A 19,770-nucleotide genomic window follows, 5' to 3' on the forward strand; every position below is an offset into this window, starting at 1 on the left:
AATACAGTTTAATAGAAAAAAAAAAAAAAGAAAGATTGTCATAGTAAGATGTGTTGTCACATTGCCCTTTAGGTCATCTTATTATAAAGATTAATCATACTAACACACAATAACCAAGACTACACTCATAGTTATGCACTACAATTTCTATAATGTGTAATAATCATCTTTTTAATTCTTGTATTATTTCTCTTTCAAAACTATTAATGTCATATATTACAGTTACTCATACATTATGTCGATTTATATATTGTTATTGCATTTTTATGACACTAGCAATGTGTTGATGGTAAAGGAAGATTTCTTATTTTATTAATATATAACAATATTTCTATGAAAATCTAAAGGAAAATTTCTCAACTACATTCTTATTTTATTTATAATAATTTTCAAGTTTTTATCAACAAAAATACACTAGCTAGTACAAAGTTCAACTGTAATTGATCATATTTTAAACTACTATTTTCCATTTGTAACAATGTTATACTTTCTAATGTCTTTTTTAAATATTAAAAACAAATTATTTCAAATTTTAACGATAAATAATTCCAGTGTAATATATTTTTTCATTTATTTAAATGTTTCATTAAAGTTTTTCATAATAATTTATATAAAAATTATGAACAATAACAATTTACGCAACGCAATTAATATTTATTTCTTAGAAATATCTTTATTTTATTATTTAATTTAATTCTGTTATTCTCATGATTTGAAAGTCTATTATTTTTGGCAGCAGAAATTTAAAAATCTATTTAATTTATTTAAATATTACTTTTTCTATTTATAAAATAAAAAAATAAAATTTCACTATTTTTCAATGTCAACATCGACCATATTCTTGGAAATCTATGTCAGCATATCTAGTTGCCTAAAGAATATTGACAAAGGCTTATTTATGTAATTTTCTATAAAACGAAGGTTCAATAAGGAAAATAAAATCCAGTAAGCAAACCGTAACGACAGGGTTCGGTTTCGTATCATTCATTACAGTGATACTATGCAGGGGGGAAACTTGTGAAGAACGTTGAAGGCGAAAGAGGAACGAACGGAGCGAGCAATGTACAAAACGAAGGTGCAAGAGCTGTGCCAGCGACGGTCGTGGCCCTTGCCCACCTACGACACCACCAGAGAAGGTCCCGATCACGATCCTCGCTTCACCTCCACCGTCACCGTTAACGGCGTGTCCTTCCAAACCTCTGCCCCCACGCGCAACTCCAAAAGCGCCCAAAACGACGCCGCTATGCTCGCCTTCCTCCACTTCTCCCCGCCGTCATCGTCACCGTCGCCCTCACCGTCGCCGCCGTCTCCCTCTTTTCCCCAACACACTCTCTCCCTTCCCGCTCTCTCTTCTTTCCCTCAGCCTTCGCTTTGCAACTCGTCTTCTGGTACCTTCCCCCCTTTGTTCACGTGTTATTATTGTGCTTCTAGCACGTGCGCATTTATTTATTTATTTTTTGCATTTGGTGATGATTGTCTTGAATGTGATTTCCATGACAGGGTATGTAATTTTTTTTCTGGTAAGACGGAAATTGCATGTTAAGTAATAAAATAATGTTGTTGAGTATTGGTGGAGGAAGGAGTTGAGGTGCAGAGTTTGTCATTCACTTTTATTGGGGGCTGTTATTTGTAGATGGGCTTTTACTACAAGATATTATTTTCTATTACATGATTTCGAACAGTTTTATCATGAGTCTGTTTTTCGTTACTGAATCAAAATTAAAGCTTTCTTGGTAGTGCTCACGAAAATGTTTTCAGTTTCAGCTTTTGTTTCTAATGTTAAAATACTAGAATGTTATTCCTTTTTTTTTTGAAAAGAAAAAGCGTTAGAATGAGTACCGGAAACAAAAGAATGCATAAATTTATGAACACTTAGTCATGTTTATATGTTGAAATTGGTGTGTTGTTTTGGTTGTTTATTGGGGGTTTGGAGGAAGCTGCGTGGATATGCTGTCATGAATTGCTGCTGTGTCGTCGAGGAATTTGTTATGAGATTTTGTTTTGATTACGTGAAAAAGAATACTTGAACCGTAAACTGATTCTACTTTTTCTAATAGTGTGTTTGGTTTTACGTTTCAGATGTGATTTCATACTATTCGGATGTGATGATCTTTTATGTTTTGGGTGTGATGACATGGATGTGATTTTTATAAGCTAAAAATTAATGTGCCCACATCTTAAATCCTTTGTGAACAAGTTTCAAAACACCCAAATTATAGGTAATCTCTTAACTAAGTGGTCTACGCATGGAACCCTTGTGATGCCACTTTAGTATGGAATAAAACATGTTGTTGGGAGGGGAACACCTATGTGTGCTCAAAATCTTTAACAGGTATTTGTTATTGTTTCTGGCGATGAATAATTCTTACCAATACCAAGCTTACCCAAAAAAGAACTGGATGGACTATATTCATAATTCTTGATTTCTGTTAGACTACATTCAGGATTACAAATTTTAAAGAAGATTCATGTTATTTTGTATTGGACGAACAGGTGCACCTGATCCCAGATCTGTTGTTGATGATGTACATCTTCACTCAAATGGATTGCTGCAACTGAAATTGGAAGAAGTGTGCCAAACATCTCAAATCAGTAACCCTCTACCGGCTGTTAGAGATACAATAACAGTGGAAAATCAAAAAAGTGATATGATTTCTCTTTATCTTCTATTTGTTTGATCAAATTGATATTTATTGGTTATTATGCTTATGTGTTATAGTTAGTTCTAGTTTAGTACTGTAAAATTCTTTCTTTTGTTAGAGAGAGAAATAGCGAGAGAGTTCTTTTGGTGTGAGGTGTGCAGGGGAGATTGAATTAGTTTTAATATGATTTGATTGATCTTAAAATCAGATGCAGTTTTTCCTCTTACTAGTCAATTTCACAGAAAAAATATTTGTGGCTCTTGAAATCAGGAACAAATGTATTCTGTATTTATTAGCGTTTATAGGTGCGTACATTCTGATATAGGGAAACCTAAATACCCTCCAATCATGTATATTAATTACTACTACCCGATATAAACGTGTTTCTGTGGTACATTCAAACACATAATTTTAGCATTACTTTTAGCTGTTCTTTCTCTCTCTCAACATGGGATCATGGTCATTTACAGAACCATTGTTGAACCCACCTGCATTTGCCACAATTAATGCTGGAAGTCCTGGACATGAGGAGGAGTTTTAACAAGCTTCCTTAGTTGCACCATAGCCTTCGTTAGTTGTGGCCACTTTTGGAGTTGCTTAAAGAGTGGTGGTTTAGTCCCATATCAATGATGAGGCCAAACCAGTGTATATAAGTAGAAGACAACTCTAATTGCATGGAAAAAGGCTGGCTTTGGTTTTGTATTTTGTTTTCCAAATTATTTGGACATGGATTGTAGGGCAACGCTAGTGTCCAGTTGTTTATTTTTTTCATATTATAAACCATGTGTGTTATTTTTAGTTGGACATGTATTGATGCATATTGAACATGAGTTGTCTACACTAAACACAATTGATCCTTATCCCACTAGTTTAGGTTGGCTACACATATTAACTTAGGCATAGTGAGAAATAAAAGTATGGAGAAAGTTGGTAGTATCAAATAAATGACACTTTAATTGAATTACTTGTAACTTTTTGACGTTTAATTTTGTCATAGACATGTTACATTTGTACAAGAACCAGCTGCAAAGCTTTGTTCAAAAGAAAAATCTAGGTCTTCCAGTATATTCTTCCGAGTTTGAGGGTCCTCCTCATGCCACGCGTTTCAAGTGCAAAGTCACTATTGATGGACATACATATGGAGGTGACAAATTCTATTCTACATTGAAGGATGCTGAGCATGCAGCCGCTGGAGCTGCTTTAATGTCATTATTACCAGGCGGAGTTGAAGAGGCTAGTCTCAATCACTTGTAACTAATTATATAACTTATTCTATAATATTCAACTTCTTAAATGCTTTCTTTTGGTGCTGCTTATATTCTTATGATTGTCTAAAAAATTCAGGGTCATACTGGATTATACAAAAATCTTTTACAAGAATTGACTCAAAAGGAAGGATTCCGATTACCCATTTATAGCACAAATATAAATGGTGAAGCTCATATGCCAATATTTGTGTCACAAGTGGAGGTAGAAGGGGTGCTCTTTACTGGGCAAGAAGCTAAATCCAAGAAGCAAGCAGAGATGAGTGCAGCCAAGGTAGCTTATATGGCTTTGAAAGAACACAAAGGTATTCTTTTAATACTAGTGCTGTAGTTTCTCATTCTAACATATGTCTCGAGTTTAGGAATAATCTGCAAAATATATTAATTTATGCCATACATCAAATTGATATGATGTACAGGAACCTGGTAATAATATTTTCAGAATCCCTTGATTTATGTTATAATATTACCTTGTACAGTTTTAATTACAAGATTGGGATATTTAATTACATTCCATAATTCGGATACTTAATTACATTCCATAATTAGGAGGATTAATATTCTGACAGTATATTTTATATTTATTGTACCGGATCATTGGATTAATAAAACATTTTTATGTCAAATTTTGAAATAAATTGGAAAACATAATTTCTAGGGTACCGAATGATGGATGACCTAAACAAAGGTTGTATAACCCCATTTTTTCTTTATTGGAGAGTGTTGTTTCTGAAATCAAAGACAAAGGAATTTGGCTCTTGATATTATGCATCGTGTTAGCATCCTCTAGACGGTAGAGCCCACTATCTTCCTTAGCAAGTCCAATCACCTTCCCTGCTCCTTGATCCAGTAATTGGCAGGTTGTAGGAGTAAAAAACATGAAACAGAGTGTTAGGTTTCCGATTGAGAAACCTAACTTTCTCACAATATCCAAACACCCAACAACACAAAAACAAGAAATAACAAAGGAATAGTATGAATTTCACTGTGAATGTATATACTGTAACGTGTAACGAAATACAGAAACGAGAGCCTAATCCCCCTCAACAAGGTCCAAGACCTGTTTACACAAAAGTATATGGCTAGCTGCTTTCTAACAATGAATAGAACTCTATTTATATAAGCTCTCCCATCCTGCCTTTCCTAACCGCTCTCTCATTTTCCCGCCTTTCTATCCTCTTACCTTAGATCCTATCACAGAGTAAATTCATTATAAGCTTGTGAACAGAAATCAAATTGGCAGATAATTCGAGCATATGCAAAACATCCTTCAGAATTAGATTCTGGTTTATCATCATATCTCCTTTTCCAACAACTGTAATGAAATTTCCATCTGCAAGTGCAATTTTGTTGTTGCTTGGATAGGGTCTATAAGATATAAACCCAATAGATGATTGAGTCATGTGGTCCGTGGTCCAGAATAAAGTACCTAGACACCTTCTTTAGAGGAATTTAAGGCATTGAGTATGTAGGAGTAAGGAATATTACTTGTGAATGCTAAGGAGCAATTATCTGAACCTACAGGCTTTGCTAATGTGTCCAACAACCCCCTTAATTTTAGAATCTCCTCTGTATGGAACTCTGGTGGTTGAGTTTTCCGATTATCAAACATTTTTGAGGTTTGAAGTATGGCAATGCTGGCATAGAAGGAATTCAGTGAAAGAAAGAAAGGGTTGTGGTGTTGCAGCAATGCAGGCTTCTGATAGGTTTGATACAGTTTACAAAAGAAGGAAAAAAGAAGGTAGTTAGTACAGTTGTAATTACATAACTGTAACAGACTATTATAAATAGTCTTATTAGGAGGTGAGCAGGCAGTTTTGGAGTTTTTTTGTAAAGGGAAAAGCCAGGAGAGATAGGTCATCTCGAAAGACCTTGAGTGTTGCATGTGATTGTTCCTGTTCTTACCATATTGGTAGAACAGTTCTGTAATGTTTTCTAATAAATCATCCAAGAATCTGTCTTGGAATTCTCTAGTAATTCTAGATACCTATCATCTGGTATTCAGAGCCTCTTTCTTGGTCCTGTGGAAGTGGTGCGGAGCATGGTGAATACAAGAATGGAATCCAGATTAGATGTGGTGGAAAAGATGATGCAAGAATTCATGCAAGATCGTGAAAGACAAGAAAATCATAATCATGAGTGCTTCCAGCGTTTGGAAGACATGATTAGAGGGCTCACCGTGGTGGTAGAAACGATGTCTTGCAGCACTAACAAGGGAGAAACTATTTCAATGATGAATGCAGGCAATGGGTCACGTTGGGAGGAAGAGAAAAGTATGACAATATCTTCCTCAAAATGGAGAAAATTGGACATCCCTGTTTTTGCATGAGAGCAGGCCTATGGTTGGACTAACAGACTAGAAAGATATTTTCGATTGAAAGAAGTGAGTGAGGAGGAAAGAATGCAGGCTGTCATAGTTGCTTTAGAGAGAAAGCCTTGAATTGGTTTGAGTGGTGGGAAACCTGCAATCCAAATCCTACGTGGGAGGCATTCAAGGTGGCTGTTGTCCGTAGGTTTCAACCAACAATGCTGCAAAACCCCTGTGAAATTCTGATTGGCTTGCGACAAACGGGTTTAGTGAAAGATTATATTGAGCAATTTGAACAGTTTGTTGGGTTCTTGAAGGGAATTCAACAAGATTATTTGGTAGGCATCTTCTTGAATGTGTTGAAGGAGGATATCAAGGCTGAGGTTAAATTATATGAACCCACTAATCTTGCTGAATTGATGATGAAGGCTCAGATGGTTGAGGAAAAAATCAGAGTTACAGCAAAACGGGGAACACCAAATGGAAAAAGGAGCAATAATGCGTATAAGCCATATTCAATAACTAGAAGTTTCTCCAGAGATGTTGGAAATTCTATTGTCGCAAGTAATCATAACAGAGGGAAAGTGGAGACCCCAGACATAACAAGTAGCTTCACTAGTCACCAGGGAGGGCAGCCAGCCACATCTACCCAGCCCATGCCTCCTCCACTTACTAAGACTATATTCTAGAAGTATATCCAGAAGAATTGCTAGATACTAGAAAGACCACTCAAGTTGACTTAGAAGTTCTTTTCAAATGGAAATATCTGTCAGATATTGAGAATAGTTGGGAATATGTTGCTTGCATTCATAAAGAATTTCCAGAATTTCACCTTGAGGACAAGGTGAATCTTCACGGAGGGGGGTATTGATGGGTTTGATATAGTTTACAAAAGAAGGAAAAAAGAAGGTAGTTAGTACAGTTGTAATTACATAACTGTAACAGACTATTATAAATAGTCTTATTAGGAGGTCAGCAGACAGTTTTGGAGTTTTTTTGTAAAGGGAAAAGTCAGGAGAGACAGGTCCTCTTGAAAGACCTTGAGTGTTGCACGTGGTTGTTCCTATTCTTACTACATTGGTAGGACAGTTCTGTACTATTTTCTAATAAATCATCCAAGAATCTGTCTTGGAATTCTCTAGTAATTCTGGATACCTATCAGATGAATACAGCGAAAGAAAGAAAGGTGTATGATTTTGCAACAATGCAGGCTGTGCATGAGATTACACAAGCTCCCGAGGATGTTAAAGCGTTGATACCATGTCATAATTGTTTTTAACATTATTCATAGAGGATTTTTTTTTTTTCTACCAATTTGGTCAATCATCTACCCTCTAAAACACTAAAAGATAACAATCCCATTCAACTACTCTCCAAATTTTTTTCTGACTTTTAGGACAACAAATCATCTTGTACCTTGAGTCTTTAATACCCCACCATTTATTGACTCTTATACTTCACCATCTATTCATTCTTCTTTTCTGTCAACCCAAAGATAACTGGAGAACAAACTCAGTGTTATCCATCCACTACAATTATACTCACAAAGGAGATGGTCTGTTATTTCCATGAATCTGACATTAATGAAGAATAGATTATGCCAACCATTGAAGTTCAGGATCTTCCAATTGCAGCAAGGAAATGTATTTGATCATGTACTAAAAGGCCAAGGTATCCATTGTCACACTTTGTGTTTTATAACAAACTATCCAATAATCACAAAAGTTTTCTTGGTCATCTAATACGGTCACTATTCCAAAAACTATGAATGAGTCATTGGATAGACTTGAAAGAATTAATATGAAAGAAAAAATATTCTTATTTAATTTATTAATTTGAAACAATATATCAATCTCTATATTTAGAGAACTCTAAACAGATAGTAAGGATTGGAAAAATTCTATGAAGGTTGAAATGGTTGCTCTAGAAAGGAACAAAAGTTGGGAGTTGGTGGATCTACCTAAAGGAAAAAATCGTGTTGGATGCAGGTGGGTATTCACTGTTAAGTACAAGGTAGATGGAACAATAGAAAGGTATCAATCAAGGTTAGTAGCTAAGAGATAGACTCAAACATATGGGATTGATTATCTTGAAACTTCTTCATCTACTAAAAAGATAGTGTTACAATTTTATTTTCTCTAGAGTTTGTAGAAATTTGATGTCACAAATATCATTCTGCATGGTAATCTTGAGGAAGAAATTTACATGGAGGTCCCGCTTGGGTTTAAAGATGAGGAGAGAAAGGTGTGTATACTAAAGAAGGCATTCTATGGATTGAAATAGTCTTCTAGAGCATGGTTTGGTAGGTCTACTACTGTAAGGAAGACCATGGGGTACAAGAAAAGCCAAGGTGACCATACATTTTTTATTAAGAATTCATCTTCAAGGGGAGTTTCATTACTGATTGTGTATGTAGATTATAGTTGTAACACAAAATGATCACGTAGGAATGGAAGCCTTCAAAAATTGTTGGAAAACAAAATTTGAAATTAAGGAGTTAGGTAAATTGAAATATATCTTGGGCATTGAAGTGGCTCATCCCATATTGGTATTTTCATCTCCCAACAAAAATGTGTTGGATTTATTAGTTGAAACTGGTAAATTAGAATGCAAACTAGTAGACACCTATTAACAGAATCACAAACTTGGTGAATTAGTTGAAGGTGTATTTGTGGATAGACATCTTGTTGAAGGCTGATTTGGAAATTGATCTACTTGTCTCACACTAGGCCCCCATTGCCTATGTTGTTAGGATTGTAAGTCAGTTCATGCATATTCCAAAGGAGACTTGTGTTAGTGCTGTTTATCACATTCTACATTACTTGAAAGAAACTCGTGGAAAAGGACTTCTATTTACAAAGGGGACTTAAGATTGAAACTGTAAAATAATTCTAGAGGGCTTGATTGATCCCTCTCACAATCTTCTATTTATAAGAATAAATTGATACACAAATACATGATAAATAGGGTAACCCTAGACACAATATAATCATGATAAATAGGGTAATCCTAGACATAATATAATCATGATAAATAGGGTAACCCTTGACACACTATAATGATGATAAAATAGGATAAATATCCTAACACTCCCCCTCAAGCTGGAGCATACAAATTGTATGTACCAAGCTTGGAACAAATAAACTCAATCCGAGGACCCCTTAATGACTTGGTCAATACATCTGCGAGTTGATCGTTTGACCCAATAAACTCAGTACATATTTCTTTGGTCAACAACTTTTCACGAACAAAATGACAATCAATTTCTATATGTTTAGTCCTCTCGTGAAACACTGGATTTGATGCAATGTGGAGAGCAGCTTGATTGTCGCAATACATCTTCATAGTATGGATGTCACAAAATTTAACCTCTTGAAGGAATTGTTTCACCCATATAAGTTCACATGTTAGTGATGCCATTGCCCTATACTCGGCTTCCGCGGTTGATCGAGCTACTACATTCTGTTTCTTACTTTTCCATGAAATAATGTTTCCTCCCAGAAAAACACAATATCCTGTTGTAGACCGTCTATCAATAGGTGAACCTGCCCAATCTGCATCACAATACCCAGAGACATGAATGCTTCCTTTATCTTTATATAACAATCCTTGCCCGGGAGCCTTCTTTACATACCTTAGAATGCGAATGAGAGCATTCCAATGGTCAATACATGGAGCCTGCATGAACTGACTAACCACTCCAACTGCAAAGGATAGATCTGGCCTTGTAATAGTGAGATAAATCAGTTTGCCAACCAGCCTCCTATACCTCTCTGGATCGGAGAATAATTCACCTTCTTCTGTCCTTAATTTCTGGTTTGGGTCCATGGGACTGTCTACCGGTCTACAATCAATCATGCCTGTTTCTTGTAATATATCAAGAGCATACTTCCTTTGGGAGATTACAACTCCATCTTTTGATTGCGCTACTTCAATGCCTAAGAAATATTTGAGACTTCCAAGATCCTTGGTTTGAAAATGTCTACACAAGTACTCTTTTAGTTGAGATATTCCAACAGCATCATTTCCTGTAATGACAATATCATCAACATATACTATTAAGTAAACACATTTCCCGAGAGAAGAATGACAATAAAAAACTGAATGGTCTGCTTCACTGCGTTTTAGCCCAAATTTTTGAACAATGGAGCTAAACTTTCCAAACCAAGCACGTGGGGATTGCTTGAGGCCATATAGAGATCGATGCAATTTGCATACCATACCAGACTCCCCCTGAGCAACAAACCCTGGAGGTTGCTCCATATAAACTTCTTCCTCAAGATCACCATGTAGGAAGGCATTCTTGATATCCAATTGATGAAGTGGCCAGTGACGAATGGCTGCCATGGCAAAGAAGAGACGAATAGTAGTCATCTTGGCTACAGGAGAGAAAGTGTCACAATAATCAAGACCATAAACCTGAGTGTAACCTTTTGCAACAAGCCGAGCTTTGAGCCGATCAATTTCACCATCAGGGCCAACTTTAACTGCATACACCCATCGACAACCAACCGCCTTTTTTCCTGGGGGAAGGGGCACCAGCTCCCAAGTATTACTGTGGTCAAGAGCCTGCATTTCTGCAATCATAGCTTGTCGCCATCCAGGATGATCAAGTGCTTCTTTCACATTCTTGGGTATAACAACAGAGGACACTGAGGATAAAAGAGAAAAATAGGAGGGCGACAATCGATGATAGCTTAGAAAATTATAAATGGGATGAGGGTTCCGAGTGGAACGAGTACCTTTTCTGAGGGCAATAGGCCATGCTGAATCATTTGCACCAGGAGGCGTGGGAGGAGGTGACGAGGGAGAAGAATCTGAAGTAGGAGATTCACCATTGTCTTGGGGAGGTGGACTATCCATTGGGGCCCTGTGTGAGATGATCTCAGTATGTGGAGAAACAGGTGTAGAAGGATTGTGATCATGACTGGGAATGACAGAGACAGTGGAGCTATTTGACTCAAACCATTGGAATAGGAAGGACCTGCTGGAGGATAGAAACATCCTGAACAGATGGAGAGAAGTAAGGAGTCTGTTCAAAGAATGTGACATTGGCAGACATGTAATACTTCTTAGTTTCAGGAGAGTAACACCGATATCCTTTTTGAAGTCGAGAATAGCCTAAGAAGACACATTTGAGAGCGCGAGCGGAGAGTTTGTCTAGACCTGGAGACATGTCATGAACAAAACATACACAGCCAAACACTCGGGGAGATGTATGAAAGAGAGGATCATTAGGAAACAAAATGGAGAAAGGGACTTTATTATCAAGAGAGGAGGAGGGCATCCTATTAATAAGATAACATGCAGTTAAGATGGCATCCCCCCAGTGATGGACAGGAATATGGGCACCAAGCAAAAGGGTACGAGCAGTTTCAACCAAGTGTCTATTTTTTCGTTCTGCTATACCATTTTGCTGTGGTGTATGAGGACAAGTAGACTGATGTAAGATACCATGGGAACTCAAGATGGCAGAAAAGGAGGATGAAAAATACTCTTTGGCATTATCACTTCTTAATATTTTGATTACTTGACCAAATTGATTCCTGATTTCATTCAAAAAGGATGTAAAGATAGCTAACAATTCAGAACGATTTTTCATAAGATAAACCCAAGTACATCTTGAATATTCATCAATAAAGGTAACAAAATATCTATAACCAAAGGAGGAGATACGACTAGGTCCCCATATATCAGAATGGATGATGGAAAAACTAGAATTACATATTGATTGAGACCTTTTAGGAAAGGAAGATCTAACATGTTTTCCTAATTGACATGACTCACATTCTAAGGTTTGGAGACCACTAAGTTCAGGACACATCTTTTTTAATTTGGACAAATGAGGATGGCCAAGTCGATCATGTAGCACTTTAGGATTAAGAGCAGCAACACAAGACACCCTTGGACGAGATCCAAAATGGTATAATCCGCCAGCTTCATATCCTTCTCCAATCTGTCTCCCCGAACCACGCTCCTGTATAACAAAAGATTTATGATCAAAGGTTATTGAACAATTTAACATTTTAGTCAACTGGCTTAAGGAAATTAAATTAAAAGGACAATTAGGGACAAAAAGGACTGAGTTGAGATTGAGGGAGGGAGACAAAGAAACATGACCGACTCCTTTGGAAGAAGTTTTAGATCCATTTGCAAGGGTTATGAAATGAGGTTTTTCTCGAAAGGAAATAGATGAGAACAAAGAGGTATTACCAGAAATGTGATCAGAAGCACCTGAGTCAATTACCCATGAATTTTGACATTCCATAGATTGAGAAACGCAGGCTGTTGATGTATTGGGAGATTGAGATGGTTGTGCCAAGCTGTTAGACTTTAACCTTAAATACTCTTGATATTCATCCTCAGAAAACATAGAAGTAGAGGTTTCAGTTTTCAAAGTGGAAGTTTCAGTCTTCGAAATATTGGCGGTTTTGGAAGGGAAACCATGTAAGGAGTAGCAATTCTCTTGAGTATGACCCATCCTTTTACAATATGTGCATTGAGTACGTCCCCGACCTCCTCGTCCTCCTCCTCTAGTGCCACGTCCTCCTCTTCCTCGTGTGGCAACCATGACAGATGGTTCCACTAGTTCATGCGCTTCTTGAGTTTGAGATACCGGGACACGCAGAAGGCGAGTGGTCAATGTTTCCATAGAGGGGACCTCATGACTAGTTAGAAGTTGATCTCTGAGATGATCAAAATCGGGATGTAGGGCACGAAGGATCAACACCATGTAGAATTTGTCTAGTTTCTTTTTTATATCCTCTAATGGATCTACTTCCAAAAACATCCTAAGTTCTTCGACAGCAGATTGGGCTTCAGTCATGAAGGACACCATATCATGGTCTGCCATTTTAAGAGATGCAAGTTTATTCGTAGTGTCATAGAGACGTTGAATATCGTTGGCATAAATGCTTTGGGCTTTCTTCCAAAAGGAGTGACAAGTTTTGAAAGCCCTCAAAGATACAAAAAGTTTGGGTTCCACTGATTGCCATAACAGGGCACACAACTGGAAATCTGCTTGTTTCCACTGATCAGCTTTTTCAGTAGGCACATGGCTTCCATCTCGCTCAAGGTGGTCATAATGCCCTTGGCCAAGGAACCACATTTCAACGGCAGCAGACCATGATAAATAATTTTTTCCATTTAGCTTCTCGGAGGTAATTGATGGACTTCCAGAGAAGGAAAGAGTACTGCCAGACGCCATTTCTGAAGAAGACGAATAGTACTAACGAAGAACAAGAAAACCCTAAGGGTTTAGACGAAGGAAACTTTGACAGTGATGGACGACGGTGGCCGGCAATGGCGGGCGGTGGCCGGCGACGGCCGACGGTGGCCGACGGTTGACGGTGGCCGGCGGCGGGCAGCGGCGGGCAGCGGCGGGCGACAAAGAACTGTGGCGCCGGACAAATATATATTACGAGACAGAAACCAGAGCGGGATCGACCCGCTCTGATACCAACTTAAGATTGAAACTGTAAAATAATTCTAGAGGGCTTGATTGATCCCTCTCACAATCTTCTATTTATAAGAATAAATTGATACACAAATACATGATAAATAGGGTAACCCTAGACACAATATAATCATGATAAATAGGGTAATCCTAGACATAATATAATCATGATAAATAGGGTAACCCTTGACACACTATAATGATGATAAAATAGGATAAATATCCTAACAAGGGGGAATGTGATGATCTTAGAAGCTTACACAAATGCTGACTGGGTAGGTTCTATAGACGACAAAGGATCTACCTCTAGATATTGCACTTTTCTTGGAGTAAATTTAGTCATTTGGAGGAGCAAGAAACAAAATGTTGTCGCTAGGTCAAGTGCTAAGGAAGAGTTTAGAGATAATTTTTAGAAGACCTGAAGATTGATTGGAAGAAGCCTATGAGACTGTATAATGATAACAAGTCAGCAATAAATATTGTGCATAATCCAGTGCAACATGATAGAAATAAGCATGTTGAAGTAGACAAACACTTCATAAAGGAGAAATTGGACAATGGCACAATATGTACACCATTTGTATGCTCTTTGGAAATTGACTTGCATATGTATTGACAAAAGGACTAAGTGGTGCTACGTTTCAATCTATTATTAGCAAATTGGGAATGAATGATATCCACTCACCAAAATTGAGGGGGAGTGTCAAAATCCCATAATTTATGTTGTAGATAGTACCTTGTATAGTTTCAACTACATAATTAGGATATTCAATTGCATTTCATAATAGGTTCACAGTATATTTTATGTCTATTGTACATGATCATTGATCCTGACATATATATATAGATTATATCCATCATAAATTAGAATTTTTCTATCATCAATTCTTTGTATTCTATTTAAGAGAAAGTGCTCTTGAATTATAGAGATGGATTATAACCAACAGTATTTCTGACAGCTTTCTTGAATATTCATGAATTATTAGCAAGCTCACACAAAAACTCATTCTTTCAAACAATTGAGCTCTAGAGGTACCAAAACCTATTGACAAGATTAGCCACTTACGATGTGTTCTTCCAACAAGCCCTAGGTTCAATTGCATGCACTAATCTTCTTGGTTTTTCACCTTGTTTCTATGACTGAACCTTTTGCTTAGTCTCTCTATTCCAAACATCATCCATGCTCTTGTTCTCTGTTACCTACTTAACCATAACCCAACTCAATTCAATAAAATCAACTTATAAGGTGAGAGCTTCTCAAAGCATGGTAGTTAGATTCGAACTAGTTGAATGATATGATACAGATCATGAAGTTGACGATGTAAATAGTTTAACATATCTTTTTTTGTGCCATGTAGCTTATCTAGAGTGGTGATTTTGAGGCCAAAATCATGAAAAGGGTTGACAGGGACGATAAATCATGTCGCACTAATGGTAGTTAATTGTGCATTCATGGAAGTTAAATCATGTTCAAATCTATTTTATGTTTCACATGTCTTGATACTAGCTACATGGTTTGAGGGGCTATCAACCACATTTTTAGTTGGGAAATTGGGTCAGAATAAAACTAGTTATACTTTTTGGATTACAGTAATATCTTTCTTTTATTGCTGTTATTTTTTAATTTGAGATTAAGATTTAAGAGCATGGTATCTCCTATATCTACTTAGAAGTGTTTCTCATTGTGCTTTTTTATCTTGCTTTGTTTTTGTTCAGGCAAGTCAGATAAGAGTTCTTCATTCCCCTTTTCAAATTATGAAGGACAGGTTCCCAAGTTCTCGCCTGACCACTCTGAGTCAAATGTGGTATCTTTTCTTAAACACAATGCCAATCCAACTTCATCTGTGGGCCTTGGATTAGTCACCTCGAGTGAACATAGCACAGACACATGTAAGCCGTTAAAGCCCTTGTCATTTCTACCTCATTCCCCCTTATGAAATAATTTTCTGGATTTCTTATCAGTTCTGTAGATTATCTACTGTCAAGTATAATACCTAATCCAGAGCACAGATGATATTATACTTAGATACTTAGATTCCAAAAATTAAGAAATAAGATTCTGATATGTATAGTTTGGAAAAACAAAAACTGCATACCATTCTCCATTAGCTGGCTGTGTAAAAGCCTTCTATGAATTCTTTGGTAATCACTCAAGTTTAAGATAGTCTAACTCCACTTAAATTTTGGAAGATGACATGCACATATAAAGCTGTTACGACTTGGAAGATAATCCATACATCATAAACCACTATGAAATTCATTGGTTTGCTGTAAACCTGGTTTTGTGGTTTTAGACCAATTGAAGCTATAGGTCTGACCAAGTTTTTCCAATATGGTGCAAGTTTGATCTTGGCTTGAAGAAGTGGGACCAAGTGTTAGGCAGGATCCTGTTTGGATAAATACTGTTAAACTTTCAACTTTGAATGCCATTGGTCTCCAATATGAGACAAAGATATCTTTTCAATATTGATAATCTAATGCATTGAGAAATTGATAATCTAAAGCACACATCATACTGCAATTTCATCTTGAGATTCTGTTTTTGTTACAGTGAAGAATGTCTCTACTTCATCTGGAAATACAAATGGCTACACCAAGGTTTCTACCTTGTCAAATGATAATTCTTCACCTTCTCTGTCTGGCAGCAGCAAAATGGTTTCTGAAACAAGTGACAAGTCTTCAACTGCAGTGTACACCACCTCCTCATGCATAAAAAAGATTGTTGTTTACTCACGCAAGACAAACGTGGAAATTGAAGATGATGGAACTATGTTGCCAATTAGCGATGACAAGTGGGTTGCTTACTCGTATTCTTATTGAGATAGTTGGAACTCCTGCATCATATTTTTTGTTTCTCAATGTATTTGTGTAGGATTTGACTCCCGGTAAATTTTAAAACATAAAATATGGAACTTATAACCTATCGACTAAAAGACACAGATGAGATTTTAACCTAAAGAAAGTGAAGCAGATTAGTTAATTATTCAGTCATCAACAACTAGGAATTTCTCTGCTCAGATTACATAGAAGAACATTTAAGAATATGTAGATAACTATAGCTCTATGGGGAAATGCTAGAGACCCTTATATTTGTTCTTTTATTCCTTTTTTATTCGTAGCCGTTATATTCCTTTAATTATTACAAATGTAAATGACTAATTTTCGTTCTCTTCACGTCCTCAATTACAAATTTCAATTCTTAATTTTTTGAGAGATGTAGGTTGAATATTATCATGGACTAGTCCAACAATATCTCTTAATTACTTAATTTTTCTGGGGTCAAACATATTTTTAGTCTATAAACAGAAGTTTGTTTTCAATCCTCCATTCAAAAACATCGAGTTTTTACCGTCAAATCCATCAGTGGAAGTATTTTTACCACCAAAAAATCACATATACTTATTTTGAATTTCAAACTCCAACTCCAACCTCATTAACCCCTTTTCCCTTTGGCAAAAATTCTCTCAACCCTCACCTATTACCGTTTCATCCCTTTCAATGCTTTATCACCTTCTGAATAACGCCTATGTTGAATATTATAGTAGAAAAAAATTATTTGAACACTTTGAACGTCAAGTGCTTAAGTTTCACAACCATGAAGATGTAATTAATCAGTTGGGTTGTTACTCAGGAAATTTGGGGAAGCTCACTATTGTTGGTTTTGGATAATGTTTTGCTTGACTGAGAGGCTCTTTTGAATAAATTAATATTTTATTTGTCATTTAAAAAAAATTTGATGATTTCAAAGTTTGCATTTCCAAGATTTAACATTGATCTTACACTTTTCTTAGACTTTGACTAAACTTATCTAATCCTATAAAATTGTCTATGATTTAACATATTGTAGTGCCTTAACTATAAGATGTTTTTGCTACCAACACTTTTGTAGACATGAGTGCCACATTATTAATGCTGATACAAGATGGAAGGAATAAAAAAATAATGATAAATAAGAATTGGAAAACTAAAATTAGTGAATAATTTGTTGAAATACTGATATTGATAAAAAAAAATGTGTTATGAGATCAATACTTTATGTGGTTATTGATGCTACATTATTGTTTATCCATGATATTTGAGAACAAAGACGATGACAATAGGAAGAAAAAAAAATAGATAGTTGTAATTTAACTATTCTATGGATTAAAATTACATTTTCTAAAAAATAGTAAACAATATATATTTCAAATGACAATCCATTTTTCATTTTTCTTCTTTTATATATAAGTATCATTCTAGGTTTATAATTTTATATTAAAATTAATATTTATAGTTTAGAAAGTGATATTTTAGAATTGACAAGGAGTTTAAAATAGTGGTATTTGAATATTTTAATATTAAAATGTTTTAGTATAAATATAAATTTTATAAATTAGTTTCATTATTTTAAAATACTTTATCTTTATAGAAATCACTTTAGAGATCTTGTACTTCTTTCTAAGTCTTCTAACTTTCTTGTCGTTTGTTTGAATATCAAAGATCGGTGGAGTGATTTTATTAGTAAGCTCTTTCCTTTTGTTCGATCAGTTTCTTCATTTTTGTAAGTTGAATTTCTACCCTTTTTTCTTTGATTGAAATCTATTGAATACATTGAAAATTATGTGTGATATTAATCTTCTTTAGGTTGAATATATACATAGAGTGTTCTATTTATAATAAAAGAAATATAAACTAAGCCCAAAATACAAATAAGGAATAATAACAAACTAACTAAAGATAAAGTATAAAGATAAAATAAAGATAATATGTATAACAAAAATCTATCTTGGGTGACCCTTCCCTTGGTTGAATGTGAGATTTTGACCTTCTATATGAGTCTATGTTGATTAATGATCATAATGGTATGACTTGATCATGTTTGTGATATTTCTATATGTAAATAAAACATCATGTAAGTTTAGAGGTGCGTTTGCTGTTTTGGAGCTATTTAGAGTTATTTTGTCAAGTAAGGGAAGCTAAGGATTTCATGTTTATACTTTGATTGATGTTGTGCATATTTTTAATTTAAGTTTAAGTGTCTTCTTGAATTAGATGTATTGGTATTTAGCTCTTGTTGAATTTGTGAAGTAATGTTTGTGTATTTGAATTGAGGTATGAATGAAGTTTTCGAATTAATAATTGTTGATATTGTACCTTTATGGGATTTGATTTGGTATGATATTGGTTAAGTTAAGAATCACGAATTGTATGATTTTGAATTGTTTGGAACTGTAAACTAGCTTAGGTAATGTTAATTTACACAAATCAAACCCAAAGAAGGATTTCTAGTGCACTGATATGGCATTGGGCACCATTGATATCCCTAGGTGTCATTGAGATAAAGACTTCTCTGAGTTGGTTTTTGGTGGGTGAGGGGTTTCCTCGTTGGGAGAAATCAAAGTCAAAGAGCTCAGCCTTGGTGTAACTGAACGCTGATCAAGACCATTGGGTGCCACTTGTGTAGGGGTGCTCAGTTTAGTTTGTTGTTGGGTGCCACTTCCTACTACTAAGCAATATTTCTAGGATTTATATCTTGGGAGCTCTGATGGTGGTTTCACTGGACAGACCTTGGGTTGACTACGCGAGAAAGTGGCGGTGGGTGCCATTTATGGTTGGCATTGGGAGAGAGCCTTCTAGAGGCACCTTTGGACTGGTGGCATTGGACAGGGTTTTATGGCGTTGGGCGACATCAACTAGTTTAGCTTTCTTGTGAGATTATTTTGGAATGTGATAGATATTGTGGATAATATGAGCTTGTGAAATACTAGGAAGTATGAAAGGATGAATGATATATGGAATTCTAGGAAGGAAATCCAGTTAATACGTGTTTTATAAAGTATGCATTAAAATAGGGATATATCCCGAAGGTTATCCTGAAACTCTACTAATCATTCATACTCAAATAAAGAAGGATGAATTAGGAGTTGAGAGTAGCAGGAGGTCATGGTCTAAAGAACAATGTAGTTCTTATGACAGTAAAGGATTAACCTTGTCAGGTGGAAGAGTATCCAGTACAAATGCATGACTTCCAAGTTGTTCAACATTAATCACTTTATCCGGATGATTGATTCTAGAAGAGTCTTTATCTTTTGTGACTTGTGCTTTATAATTGTGTGAATT

The 19,770-nt window shown here is 35.8% G+C and overlaps 1 protein-coding gene across 2 annotated transcripts; it reads left to right on the forward strand.

Annotated features, from left to right (window-relative positions):
* Positions 1 to 932: 932 nt before the first annotated feature.
* On the forward strand, positions 933 to 16,772 carry LOC108343669 (double-stranded RNA-binding protein 1). 2 transcript variants are annotated; one of them, XM_017581989.2, is made up of 6 exons: positions 935 to 1,388; positions 2,494 to 2,643; positions 3,640 to 3,875; positions 3,987 to 4,212; positions 15,388 to 15,561; positions 16,223 to 16,772. In XM_017581989.2, the coding sequence occupies exons 1-6, from the start codon at positions 1,061 to 1,063 to the stop codon at positions 16,489 to 16,491; spliced, it is 1,383 nt and encodes a 460-aa protein (XP_017437478.1). In that variant the 5' UTR covers positions 935 to 1,060; the 3' UTR covers positions 16,492 to 16,772. The 2 variants fall into 2 exon arrangements, with proteins under 2 accessions (XP_052723026.1, XP_017437478.1); XM_052867066.1 differs by lacking the exon at positions 15,388 to 15,561 and having other exon boundaries at positions 933 to 1,388.
* The last annotated feature ends 2,998 nt before the right edge of the window (positions 16,773 to 19,770 follow it).

The sequence above is a fragment of the Vigna angularis genome, chromosome 8 (assembly GCF_016808095.1).
Source record: "Vigna angularis cultivar LongXiaoDou No.4 chromosome 8, ASM1680809v1, whole genome shotgun sequence".
In the NCBI taxonomy this organism is placed as follows: domain Eukaryota; kingdom Viridiplantae; phylum Streptophyta; class Magnoliopsida; order Fabales; family Fabaceae; genus Vigna; species Vigna angularis.